The sequence below is a fragment of the Meles meles genome, chromosome 7 (genome assembly GCF_922984935.1).
Source record: "Meles meles chromosome 7, mMelMel3.1 paternal haplotype, whole genome shotgun sequence".
Lineage (NCBI taxonomy): Eukaryota > Metazoa > Chordata > Mammalia > Carnivora > Mustelidae > Meles > Meles meles.
The window spans coordinates 91,958,191-91,971,982 of record NC_060072.1 but is presented as its reverse complement, the minus strand read 5'-3'; the positions used below and the strand labels follow the sequence as shown (position 1 = coordinate 91,971,982).

Genomic DNA, 13,792 nt, shown 5'->3' with positions numbered 1-13,792 from the left:
ATGGCATCTTCCTTCTGAATTTTGAGCCTTAGAAAGGCTTTGAAGGAAGAGATACAAGAGATAATTTGCTGATGACCCCCAGATTCACCATCTTCAACCCTTGTGTCCAGGCAGGTTTAAGCAGGTGCAAACACTGGCTGTCACTGCTGATGCCTTCTTCTGTCTCTACTCCTATGTGTCTAAGACACCTGTCCAAAAGTTCACACCATCCCACATGTTCTGGAATTACAATCCAACTGATGTGCCATCCATCAGGATTCTGGCTCCAGAACCTGAACCTCAGTCACCCAGAGACCGCCTCCGGAAAGCCATCTCCAAGATGTGCCTGTATACAAGCCCCCGAGATCGGCTGTCACCACCCCATAATATCCCCAAAAGGAACAGTCTGGACCAAGTGGTGTGGGAAGTAATGGACAGAGTGAGAGGAGAGAAGATGGTCTTCCAGCAAGACCCTGGGTTTGAGCCAGGCTCAGAGGAAAATCCTGTGCCACTCACCAGGGATACAAAGCTATCCACTTTTTCCGGACCATGTGCTCTTTGCCCCAGAGAGGAAACACAGCAGGGAATGTCCACAGTGCAAGCACCATCAGAAACTCTGGATCCTACACCAGAGACAACCCCTTGCATGCATTCTCTGCCCTTAAAGCAGAGCACAGACCCTGCACAGGTAAAAAGAGAGCTATGGGGTCTACAGGCCACCAATAAGGAAGTCCATTTGGCCAAGGACGAGACTTTCTGGAGAAAAAAGAGCAGAGCAAAAAAGAGCTTGTTTCAGAAGAATCCCATGAGCAGGAGAGTTAAGTCATTGGACCTCTCCATCATCCAGCAGAGCCAAGAGCAACCAGCATGGCACCAATCTCTAACCCAGCAGCTACAGGACACTTGTGACTTGGAGGATGCAAGTGAGTTGGGGGCAAGAGAGAGGCTGGCAGAGAAAGGTTCTGGATTCTTGCCTTTCAGTAAAGGGAATCCCGGCTCCCTGTCCTCACCAGATATACCAACTCTCGAATTACATTCCAAAAACTTTGGGAACTAGTTAATAGAGAAGAAGAAAGATAAATGGGCTTGATTTCTTAAGATCATCCAGGTTTTCAGAACTTTGCTAATTCCTCATCTGATCTGATCTTCACTAAAGTTCCTCATCAACCACACCTGGCTCTATCATTTGTGGGATCTGCATCAGAATACACATAGAGGTTGGTTATACACTAAGCTAAACACTAGTAAATAAAATGTGCTCTCTTCTACCTTAATAAATTTGTAACCATAAAGACCTAGAGGTCCAGGTTCAAAGTTAATATTCTCAGATTCTTAGGACTTCTGTGCTAGAACATGGCAGTGTGGGTAGAGCCACTCCCCAGCTCTGGCCTATCTGCTTCTTTTCCCATGCCCAGATCTACCCTAAACCTTAAGGGATTTCACACATAGTTATGTGAGCACCTGGTCTACAGATCCACATAACCTCTACCCACACAAATATCCATCTGTTAGTCATTACTTGTTCCTGGGGTTGCATACACTGGTAGAGAGGGTAAACCTTTAAGACAACAGACACCAGGCAAAACCAGTGCAATTCCCTGGAGCAGACTTGGGGGCATCTGAACAGCATATCCAGGTATCCTATGGAACCAGAGCATGTTCTAGAAGGGGCAGTGCAGGATGAAGTGGGCACATCCTGTTGGTCCACCAACCCTTCATCCTGTGGACTCTCAAAAACTCAAGACTCCTCTTGTCTGGGACTCTAGACAGTACTGCCATCAAGTGCTGACCTCTCTTGGGAAAGCTCTCAGATCCTTGCCACAAGAGAAGCTGTGATTATTTGCAATATTGTTTGCATATGTGTCAACTGTCATTGGACACAGAGCTGCATCTCAACTCCTGCCTTCCTCACTACTGCGTTCCTGCCACAAGAGAAGAAGCCGAGGCACTCAAGTATACGTAACCTCTTTCCCCTATGGCCACCTGCCATCCAACACCTCACCCCACTGGCTCTTAGTTCTGCTGGGATATTGATTACAGGTGCAAAACCACAGTGAGAAGGAAGAGAGCTGCTAGCCCAATAGTCCCAGACACAACCCCCCACCCTGTACCAGACTTTTGCTGGCAAAGACTAAAGAAGTAAGTGGGTCTCTCCCTCTTTGCTTTCTCTTTCCTTCCCACCCTCCCTCAGGCAGTGATTCTCAAGCCTGGTTACATGTTACAACTGTCCAGGAAGATTTTTTTTTAATACCCACAAGGAAGGGTCCCACAACCTGTAATTCCGATTTCATTGATATGGCATGCAAATCAGTGTCTGATTTTTTGTTTGTTTGTTTTTAAGCTCCTCACATGATTCTATTATGGCTGGTTAGATACTTCTCTAGATCAGTGGTTCTCAGACTTTAGCCTCACTTGGAGTGCTTGTTAAAATGCAGCTGTCTGGGCCCCAAGTCCCAGAGTTTCTGATTGAGAAGCTTTAGACAGGGCCAAAAATTGAATTTCTAACCAGCTCCCAGGTGATGCTGATGTTATTGGTCTGGCAATTATGGTCTGAGAATTATTCTAGTGTTCTAGAAATGCATAACCTTAATATTCAAACTGTAGTCTGCAGGCCAGCAGTATTAGCATCATTTGGGAGTCTGTGACATGAGGACTCTCAGACTCCACTCCAGATTTAAGGTATCACAATTTTAATCAAGATCTTAAAGTGATTTGTTTGCACATTGAAGTTTGAAAAGTGCACTGCTGTAGTTTTTTAGCAGGTGAGAACCAACCATAAAACACTTCATCACAGCTCCTGCTCATTACTACATTCTAATCAGCCCACATCACCACATGGGGAAGACCCCGGGTATCTCACAGCCATGCTCCCTTAGGCTCTGAATTCCTTCCTACAGTGAGGGTCTAAGATCCATAGCTCTCCTTCCCTGACAAGGCAATCTCACATAGGTGGTTATGGCAGCTAAAATGTCTTTCCTTTCGGTATGAGTTTTGAGTATTAACTATATTAGAGATATCCCTTATAACTTTGAATGTTTTGGCAAAAAAAAAAAAATCTGTTATTTAAACCAAGGATGAATGAGGCACCTACTCCCTAGTACCAGAGAGAAGATGGCATCAGGAATTAATTAATTAAATGATTTTTCTAAGGTAGTAGAAATTGATATCCTTCTTGAATCAAATCAATGAGTCTTGCTTAGAGTTCTATCCATTTCAAATCCCTTAATTTACTGCACCTCCTGGCCCAATAGTTATTTTTGGTCAATACCCTAAATTTGCAGTGTTACTTGTCCAGAATCACAAAGACATTTATACTTTTAACTCTTTTAATTTTCATTCTCTGTGATTTTAGGGCCATAGTCACTCTTCTTTCTTTCTTACTCATTACTTTCTTCCCCAGGTATATAAATTATATGTATACAGTAATCCCTCACAAAAGAAGTAAATATCAGAAGGCAACAATACCTCATATACAGCAGGAAAAGTTTAGGCTATGGAGTCAAATGACTGACCCTATATAATTCTCCATGATCTTGCAAAAATCACTTGACTTTAATTTTATCTTACATAATAGGAGAATAATTATATACATACATATGTATATAATTATATATATACGTATGTGTGTGTGTATATATATATACATATATATGAACTAGGCATTTATGTAGAGTTTCAATATATTACAAGGAGGGTGTGAAGGTAATATAACACAGCTATTGCTGATTTTAGAAAAGGTAATCATGGGCATAAAATATTTAGATCAGGATTCTCAATCCTACAAGATTTTTTAATTGCTATTTTTAATAGACTTAAATGCAAATCTCTGAGGTTTGGATTTGGGCATCATCGTTTCTTCTTCTCTTAAAACTTTCCTACTGCTACATAGCAAACCACCCAAAATGCAATGGTTTAAAGAAAAAGTTATTTATTTTTTGTCACTATTTTGTGGGTTTATCGGACGGTTCTTCTGCTTTTCTAACTTGGGTTCCCTTATGTAGCTGTTTTTGGCTATTTGGCTGGCCTCCACCAAAAGGTCAAAATGGGTTCCCTCACACATCTAGAACGTTGGTGTTGACCTGCAGGGGGCGCACTCTCCGTGTGCCGTGTCATTCCTTGGCAGTCTGGCTTGTTTCATGCGGATGTTCAGCAAAAACTGAAATTGCAATGCTTCCTTTTAAGGATGTGTTGCAAGTTTCACAATGTCCCCCCTACCACATTACTGGTTAAATCAAGTCACAAGGCCAACCGAGATTCAAAGGGAAGGAAAACAGACTACGTTTTAACAGGAGTGGCAAGGTCACAATGCAAAAAGCCATGTGGAATGGAAGGGTTGTTGTGCCATCTTATAAATGTCCATCACATTGACTCCAGTGCACCATGAGGGTGAAGAATAACTGCTTTAGGGGCTCATGGGTGGCTCGGGTGGTTAAGCATCTGCTTTTGGCTCCGATCATGATCCCAGAGCTCCCGGGATCAAGCTCCATGTCAGGCTCCCTGCTCAGTGGGGAGTCTGCTTCACCATCTCCCTCTGATACTCCCCCTGCTCTTCTCTCTCATTCTCTCTGCTTTAATATTCTCTCTGTTTTAATACCCTCATATATTAAAGAAGCACTGAGGGTAAGTTTCTTGCTACAGCTCATTCAGACTCAGCCACAGTGTATGAACTTGAAAAGGAAATTAACCGGTAGTCTTATCAAATTAAAATAGAAAATGTGGAGTATATGCTCAACAGCTAGGTTACTTTGCCAATAATCTAATTTACTCTAAAATGCAAAGCTTTCCTCAGGTGTTATTTATCCAGCAGATGTCAGCCTTGCACAAGAACATGCCAAGATGTCCAGGAGAGCAGGCTGGGTGCAGGACCTATCAGGTCCTTTCTGAGCAATATCCAGGACGTCAGTTCCTCTCACACAACTGCCCCACTTTTGGCCAACTGCCAATGTACAAAAAGATTGGAACTGAATTGCCAGAGGAAAGTATTGCTAGGAACTATATATTTCAGATAAGAAACTAGATTCCATTTTCCTCCAGAGTTATGGGATCTCATCACAGCACAAGAGATTGTGGTTAGAAATGCTGTATCTCATTTATTCTAAAGTGTACATTTTCCCACATTTTAATATCCCTGAGATAGAATGAGTCTTAACAATTGGAAAAGTCAGCCAAGGTGTCTTTTTTTCCCTCTATAGTGAAATATAAAATAATTGAGTCTTGCAAAAATGGTTTATCCGATTCAATAAAGCACAGTAACTTTAGAAATTAAATGTACTTATTCTTTCAGGTAAATGAGAAAATGATTTTGCAGATTTCCCTTCTATGATTCCCTAGAAGACTAAGAGATCGCTTCTTCACTGACACAGTCTTTGGCTGAGACGGGGGTCACAGTGGTTTCCAAATCTTTTAGATGTTCCATATATTTGTTTCATCATCTTTTCTCAAACCTGTATTCTCTCTCTCAATCCACTCCTCTATCATCCTTTAAGAGATCACAAGAAAGGGGGAATACCTATAAAAGCACCTCAGGACTACCAAGATGAAAGGCTATGTGATAAATAGGGAAGGGGGAAATTCACTCACTACCATCAAAGGCCAAGCGAGCTGGGGCAGTTCCTCCGATGGGATGAGAAACAAGTCCTCTCTGCCTCCTCCAGGTCTAAAATTCTCTCCTGGGGATTAATGATCTTCCAGAAGCTCTGTAGCAAGCACCAATGTCCACCTACAACTTGTCACCAGGTGTGAACGTGGGTGGGAAGTAGTAAGCAGACCCCAGACAGCCATGGGGTCCAGATGTATAGTCTTCATGTTGCACAAAGACACTCAAAGAGACAAAGGGGATCGAAATTCAGCTCTGCTATGCTTACTATCCAAAATCTCAAGGGTCTTCATCTTCTAAGAGGGAGTTCCTTTTTTTTTTTTTCTAGCTCATCTACTTAAGGTTGAGTGCCTTTCTGCAATTAAAACAAGGGCACCTTCTGTTAAAAGTGGATCTAATCCCCAGCTGTGTTTTCATCCCTTCCACTTTCTCGTTTAGTCTCTGCCAGAGAAGAAGTCCTAATCTTCCCCCCAGATCCTAGGAAAGGATGACCCTCATCGTTCCTCATAGTTTGCATAGTATTCAAAAATATCAGATGCACAGCCCTTTCTCTTAGTGCCCTGCTGCTGAAATATAAGCTGTTTGACCTTTATAAAGTTTATAAGAAGCAGCCTTTGTGTTTTGTTTTTTGTTACTGTTTGTTTCCTTTGCCAGATCTGAGGTATCACAGACTAATATATATAATCTATTTGCAAAGTGATCATATCTAGAGATGGGAATTGCAGTTTCTAGGCAGCTCTGCTGGGGGCAGTGGGAGGAAACAGGCAGGATTAGGCAGGGAGGCCAGTGCAGAACATAGGATAAAGAAGAAAACTAGTCCTAGATGGTCCCAAATGGCAGGTAATTCAAAGTCATCAGTTGGGTACTTAACAGAACCTATAGGAACCAGGTAGCTATAGACTTGCTCTTTGCTGTAAGATTTACCCATGTGACAATATTAACCACAAATATTTCTATATAGTGCTTATATATGTCAGGCATAAGCCTTAGCACTATGTGGAAATTAAATCATTTAATCCAATGATATAACTCTTTTATTGTTCTTCATTTTATAGATGATCACACTGGGCACAGTTATTTTTATACCAAAATAAATTCTGAAGAGAGACTATCAGATAGAAGGTTTAGGAAGAGATGGGGGAAGGGAAAGGGGAAGGCAAGAGGATATCATGAGAATGTGACAATTATTTTTCTGCCTCACTTGCAATTCTTACCAAGTTATTTTGGATCTATTGGGAAAATATAATTAAACACAAAATCTTCTGGGGCACCTGGGTGGTTCAGTTGGTTAAGCATCTGACTCTTGATCTTGGCCCAGGTCTCAATATTAGGTTCATGAGTTCAAGACCTTCTCTGGGCCCCACGCTGGGTGTGGAGCCTACTTCAAAAAAAAAAAAAGAGTTCTAAAAACAAAATCTGGGGCGCCTGGGTGTCTCAGTGGTTTAAAGCCTTTGCCTTCGGCTCAGGTCGTGGTCTCAGGGTCCTGGGATCGAGCCCCACATCGGGCTTTCTGCTCAGCCGGGAGCCTGCTTCCCCTTCTCTCTCTGCCTGCCTCTCTGCCTACTTATGATCTCTCTCTGTCAAAATAAATTTTTTTAAAAAATGTTTTTTAAATAAATAAATGCACCCTGGAACTGGGATGGCTAACTATGTTAGCTAATTGCCTTTATCCAAAGGAATAATAAGACTTCTCATATCTTCATGACAGAGGTGGTTTTGCCAGTGTGAGCCAGGCACCTAAGTTAGACTCCTACCCTTTCATGGGGACTGAGAGATAGGGGCACTAGGGACTTTGATGATTGTATTTCAAAGCAATGGCTTCCATAATGCTTGAAAAAGGCATTCCAGGGTGGTAAATGTGTCAAGAAGCTTATTTTGTGTTTTAAAAAGATTTATATACATTTCAAAGAGACAAAGAACTTAGAAGTTTTCTAAAGAAACACACTTTCAGAAAAGGAGTGGGGAGCCTTTTCTAGGACAGGGGAAATTAAGCCTCTTATTTTAAATTTGTATTTGCCATTGCACCTATCTGTGCATCTTTCCTCTTCCTTGGCCTTCCCTTTACTTATACTGCCCCATTCTGCTTTGGAGCTGTGGAAGGTAGAAGGATCATCTCTACCTGCATTGTGTAACATCCATTTTCTGGGTTACATTTCAAATGTTTTGGTGGATTTCCAAACTATATCCAAGACAGTGGAGCCACACGGCTTCAGGTGTCAACATACAAGTGGCTTGCAGTGCAAACAAGGTTCCTGGAGATGTGCTGAGCAGAGGCTCCGTCTGCCTTCACAATACCCTACCTAGCCCTCATGATAGCACTTTCAGAGCTGTTACCTCATGTTAGTCTTTTAATCATATAGACTAGATGAGAAAAAAAATTATTTAGCAAGATCACATAACTAGTCAGTTAAAATGCAGATCTCCTGACTCCCAAACCAGTGCTCTTTTCATCAGAACACACTGCCCTGAGTGTGCAAGAGTTTGGGCTGTAGCTATGGATCAGAGCAAGCCTTGAAACGTGTACTTGAAACTGACCATCATTAACTATGTGCCCTAAGCATTTGCACTAAGTGCCAATACCCTCTTGCCACCCTTGGATTTTGCTTGCCGTCTTAGAAACTCACTGACAAGAGGAATGTTATACAGATTGAGCTGGAATGCTCACAGTTTAGCAAAGACATGACAAGGAAAATCAACAATTACTTTTATTGAATTTCATTAAATGCCACAGGGACATAGGAAAATGAATTTCGCAGAGGATGACATGTCCAGATGAATCTGGACACATGAGGAAAGGTCCAACAGGAGAAGAATAGTGTAGAGAAGTAGAAGAAGCAGCAATGAGACAATGATATACTAGATAGAGAGATAAATTTGTTCAAAGGCAGAGAGAAACAGAATATCATAGTATCTCCAGAAAATACACCTTTCACCACATGGGAGAAAGGGAATATGTGGGAGATCAAAATTAAGATTAGAAAGATAAATGGAAATTAGATATGAAACAAAAGTCATCAATGTTGTTTAAAGATTAGATTTAATCTAGAAAGATAAGGGGCCACTTAAAAATTTACAAAAGAAGTTAAATGATTAGATTTATCTTTTAACTCATTCTGGCAGAAATACGGGAGATGTATGGAATTGGGAACCAAGGGAGAAAGGAAAATCACTTAAAAGCATACCACAAAAGACCAAGGAGAAATGGGACAACCAGAAAGAAGACAAGCATACTAGGATTGGAGGGGACAAGTGTCACTTTGAGATATTTAATATGCTCAGTGGCTAAACTGAGGACCAATCAGACTTGTGTTTGGGGAGAAGGAGAGGAAAAGAAAAAAACATAGAGAAATTTCGTGGTTTCTTCTTAAACAACTAATTATTATTTATTAATTCAATAATAATTAAATAATAATTAACTAATTATTAATGTCCTTTTACTAAGAACAAAATACAGTAGCAGTAGCAAGTTGGAAGGCAAATATTTTAAAGTATAATTTTCAAAAAGGCAAAATAATGACTCTCGTGTTAAGACAAATATGTTCAAAGATTTTATTCAATTCACCAATTAATAAGAATTCCAGCAATGTGTTTGAACTGGTCCAAAGAGTATTTGAGAAGTTAGCTATGAACAGACAACTTGAGTTAGCTACAACACTAGCTACCAAGAAGCAACACCATAAACTCTCATCTCTGAGATTATTGGTTACACAAAAATAAAGTACTTGCATCTCTACTTAACATAAATTTGTGAGGTAACCCCTACCTGGAACAGAGTAGTAAAATAGCCCTAGAAAGAGAAACTCAAGACTAGCACTCTGCTGAATGTTCGGTAATCTTGTTTGTCTGTTTTCAAGTCTAGAATAATCTGATGAGTTAAGATTTAGATAAGATGAGTTTGAGGTAGTTCTGAAATACTAAAATGGAGAAAGAAGTCCATAAGGCAGCCGGATATACAGACTTGAGGATAGACTTTATTGGAATTCAAAGCTTAGTTATAATAGGTGAAGGCATGAGAAATAATAGTTCACCTGGAAATTATGCAGAGTCAGAAGTCCAAATGTAAAGGTAACCCTTAGAAACATTTATATTTAAAAATCGATCAAACACAAGATGTTCATAAACCAGTAACCATATGGATTGGTAAAAGAAAGTTTCAGACAGAAGCCAAGTGTATGGTTTCAATAACATATGTCATAAAATACCCAGCAAGAAGGAGAATGCAGAGATACCACTGAATTTGCATCTACACAATGATTAGAAACATTGATAAGAGAATTTTTATTTGTATGACAGGGCTTTGAAATATTAATGTGAAAAGGGAATAAGAAATTGTGCAAATAAAGTATATATGGGGTCAAGAGACTCCAAGGAGTGTTCTGTTTTTTTCTAGGATGGGGAAGGTTTAAGCATATATATTTGCTGAAGGGAAAAAGTCAGTAGGGTGGGCGAGTCCATAGCTCAGGAAGGAAAAGAGAATGATGATATGAAGTCACTGGAAAATTGGAATGAGTTGAGATCCAAATCACTTTTGAAAACTTAATTTAAAAATAAAAACAAAGTGTTGAGTTTGAGAAGTTCTTTATAGATCCTGGATATCAACCTTTTGTCTGTACTGTCATTTGCAAATATCTTCTCCCATTCTGTGCGTTGCCTTTTTGTTTTGTTGACTGTTTCCTTTGCTGTGCAGAAACTTTTGATCTTGATGAAGTCCCAAAAGTTCATTTTTGCTTTTGTTTCCTTGGCCTTTGGAGACATATCTTGAAAGAAGTTGCTGTGGCTGATATCGAAGAGGATACTGCCTATGTTCTCCTCTAGGATTCTGATAGATTCCTGTCTCACGTTGAGGTCTTTTATCCATTTCGAGTCTATCTTTGTGTACGGTGTAAGAGAATGGTTAAGTTTCATTCTTCTACATATCGCTGTCCAGTTTTCCCAGCACCATTTATTGAAGAGACTGTCTTTTTTCCATTGAATATTTTTTCCTGTTTTGTCGAAGATTATTTCCCCATAGAGTTGAGGGTCCATATCTGGGCTCTCCACTCTATTCCACTGGTCTATGTGTCTGTTTTTATGCCAGTACCACGCTGTCTTGTTGATCACAGCTTTGTAGTAAAGCTTGAAATCGGGTAACGTGATGCCGCCAGTTTTGTTTTTGTTTTTCAACATTTCCTTAGCAATTCGGGGTCTCTTCTGATTCCATACAAATTTTAGGATTCTTTGCTCCAGCTCTTTGAAAAATACTGGTGGAATTTTGATCAGAATGGCATTAAAAGTATAGATTGCTCTAGGCAGTATAGACATTTTAACAATGTTTATTCTTCCAATCCAAGAGCATGGAACAGTCTTCCATCTTTTTGTGTCTTCTTCAATTTCTTTCATGAGTGTTCTGTAGATAACAGTACAGACAAAAGGTTGATATCTAGGATCTATAAAGAACTTCTCAAACTCAACACACACAAAACAGATAATCATATCGAAAAATGGGCAGAAGGGCGCCTGGGTGGCTCAGTGGTTTAAGCCGCTGCCTTCGGCTCAGGTCATGATCTCAGGGTCCTGGGATCGAGTCCCGCATCGGGCTCTCTGCTCGGCAGGGAGCCTGCTTCCCTCTCACTCTCTCTGCCTGCCTCTCTGCCCATTTGTGATCTCTCTCTGTCATAAATAAATAAAATCTTTAAAAAAAAAAAGAAAAAGAAAAATGGGCAGAAGATATGAACAGACACTTCTCTAACGAAGACATACAAATGGCTATCAGACACATGAAAAAATGTTCATCATCACTAGCCATCAGGGAGATTCAAATTAAAACCACATTGAGATACCACCTGACACCAGTTAGAATGGCCAAAATTAGCAAGACAGGAAACAGCGTGTGTTGGAGAGGATGTGGAGAAAGGGGAACCCTCTTACACTGTTGGTGGGAATGCAAGTTGGTGCAGCCACTTTGGAGAACAGTGTGGAGATTCCTGAAGAAATTAAAAATAGAGCTTCCCTATGACCCTGCAATTGCACTGCTGGGTATTTACCCCAAAGATACAGATGTAGTGAAAAGAAGGGCCATCTGTACCCCAATGTTTATTGCAGCAAAGGCTACGGTCGCCAAACTGTGGAAAGAACCAAGATGCCCTTCAGCGGATGAATGGATAAGGAAGATGTGGTCCATATACACAATGGAGTATTATGCCTCCATCAGAAAGGATGAATACCCAACTTTTGTAGCAACATGGACAGGACTGGAAGAGATTATGCTGAGCGAAATAAGTCAAGCAGAGAGAGTCAAGTATCATATAGTTTCACTTATTTGTGGAGCATAACAAAGACCATGGAGGACATGGGGAGATGGAGAGGAGAGGGAGTTGAGGGAAACTGGAAGGGGAGATGAACCATGAGAGACTATGGACTCTGAAAAACAACCAGAGGGTTTTGAAGGGGCGGGGGGGGGGGGTGGGAGGTTGAGGAACCAGGTGTTGGGTAATAGGGAGGGCACGTACTGCATGGAGCACTGGGTGTGATGCCAAAACAATGAACACTGTTATGCTGTAAATAAACAAATAAACGAATAATATATATATATATATATATATATATACAACAAGAAAAAAAAAAAAAACAAAGTGCTTTTGGAGGGTTTAGCCATGAGCTAGAGGTACAGATCTTTGTCTGAGATTAGAGGAAAAGAAAAAGGACAAGCATGAATACAGTTACATTGGTCACCTGGGGAAGTCAAGAAATTTCTGCCTATTGATTTCTCTTTTTCCTAAAGAAAGGGTCATTACAGTACAAGGCAGGGAATTTGATGACAATAGTAAAGGTGTGAGATTGTCACTATGAAAAGTAAATGATGAATGTTTATTGAAGTAGCATGTATTAATAGTTGAATAGGGGAATAATATTAGGATTCAGCTCAAGGTGCAGAATATGTATTGATGGGGATTTAATAATATTCTCCTGGGACACCTGGTGGCTAAGTCCATTATACATCTGCCTTCGGCTCAGGTCATGATCCCAGAGTGCCAGGATGGAGACCTGCCTCAGGCTCCCTGTTGAACAAGGAATCTGCTTCTCCCTCTCCCTCTGCCCCTCCTCCCCACTCCACCCCACTCCCGCTCATGCTCACACACACTCTCTCAAAATTCAGTCTTTTAAAAAAATAATAATTTTCTCTAGCTGTGTTCAGCAATCCATATAAACAGATAAGAATAAAAGTATATCTTTATAAGTATCAAAACATTAAGAAGTGAACCCTTCCAAGGAACTTCACTTCATGGTAAGCACAGCAGAAACTCTGTTACATGAGGGTTTCTTTGCTGCCGCTGCTGCTGCTGCTGCTAATCCCTCTAAATGTGTCTTTCAGTAGTGAGAAACATTTCAACAGGTAGGGTGGGAAAGCATCTATCAACCCCAGTCCCCAGAGTTGTCTCAAAAATGCATGATGCATTTCTTTTCATTCCCATTGCAGGTTTTCTCCACCATCACCATAGCATGGGCTTCAGAGAGCAGCCTAATTCCCACCTCTCCTTAGAAGAGGTTGTTGTACTGCCCCCAAACACCCAAGTCCTACTCCCTGGCCCTTCAAACCCCTGAACTGGATAGGAGAAAAGCAGCATGGTACACTGGAAAGAAGACCAGACTGAGAGACTTGGAATCTTCACCCTGAGGCTATGGTGCATGCTTCATGCACAGAGAAAGACCTGAGGCACATCATTTCACTTCTCTGTGCATTGGTTTGTCTACCATCTGGGTATTAAAATATACAAGATGGACAGTGGTAAACTAGACAAAGACTTAATTTGCTCCCAAGGCTTGACACTGTTTAGGGCAGTTAGAGGATTTAACAATGGTCGAATTTGGGGGACAAGGATTGCTACTGGAATATTCTCAAAGGACTCAAGCTAAGTGAAGAAGGAGAAATTCCACCTTCAGGCTCTGAAACCGTGGTGCATCCAGCCCCGGGGTTCCCTTAGAACCTCTTTATATCCTTATGTGTTCCCAGTTAAATTTGAGGAAGTCTTCCACAACACCTGTCCTCCTTCTTGAAGCCTCACCTGGAAAGCTTCCCCTTATCCCAAATTTCTCCCTCTATCTCAAACTTTATATCTCCATTTAAAAAAAAGTTGAATGAGATTCAGTGTTCTGCCTCTTAACCATTACAAAGCAATCACCATATTTTCTGCTGGCAGAAACAACATACAAATAAAAATATTTTTTAAAACCTTGGCA

At 40.8% G+C, this 13,792-nt stretch overlaps 1 protein-coding gene across 4 annotated transcripts in view; it reads left to right on the top strand.

The window, feature by feature from the left end:
* The window catches only part of TESPA1 (thymocyte expressed, positive selection associated 1), a 39,284-nt gene extending 25,495 nt beyond the window's left edge, over window positions 1–13,789 (top strand). For 3 of the 4 annotated variants that reach the window (XM_046012274.1, XM_046012273.1, XM_046012275.1), the window contains one exon: window positions 111–6,186. In XM_046012274.1, the coding sequence (XP_045868230.1) occupies window positions 111–1,036 (926 nt within the window). In that variant the 3' untranslated portion in view covers window positions 1,037–6,186. Of the gene's footprint in view, window positions 1–110; window positions 6,187–13,031 lie in introns of those variants that run through there. The other variant, XR_006819643.1, reaches the window with a different exon arrangement.
* Window positions 13,790–13,792: the final 3 nt, after the last annotated feature.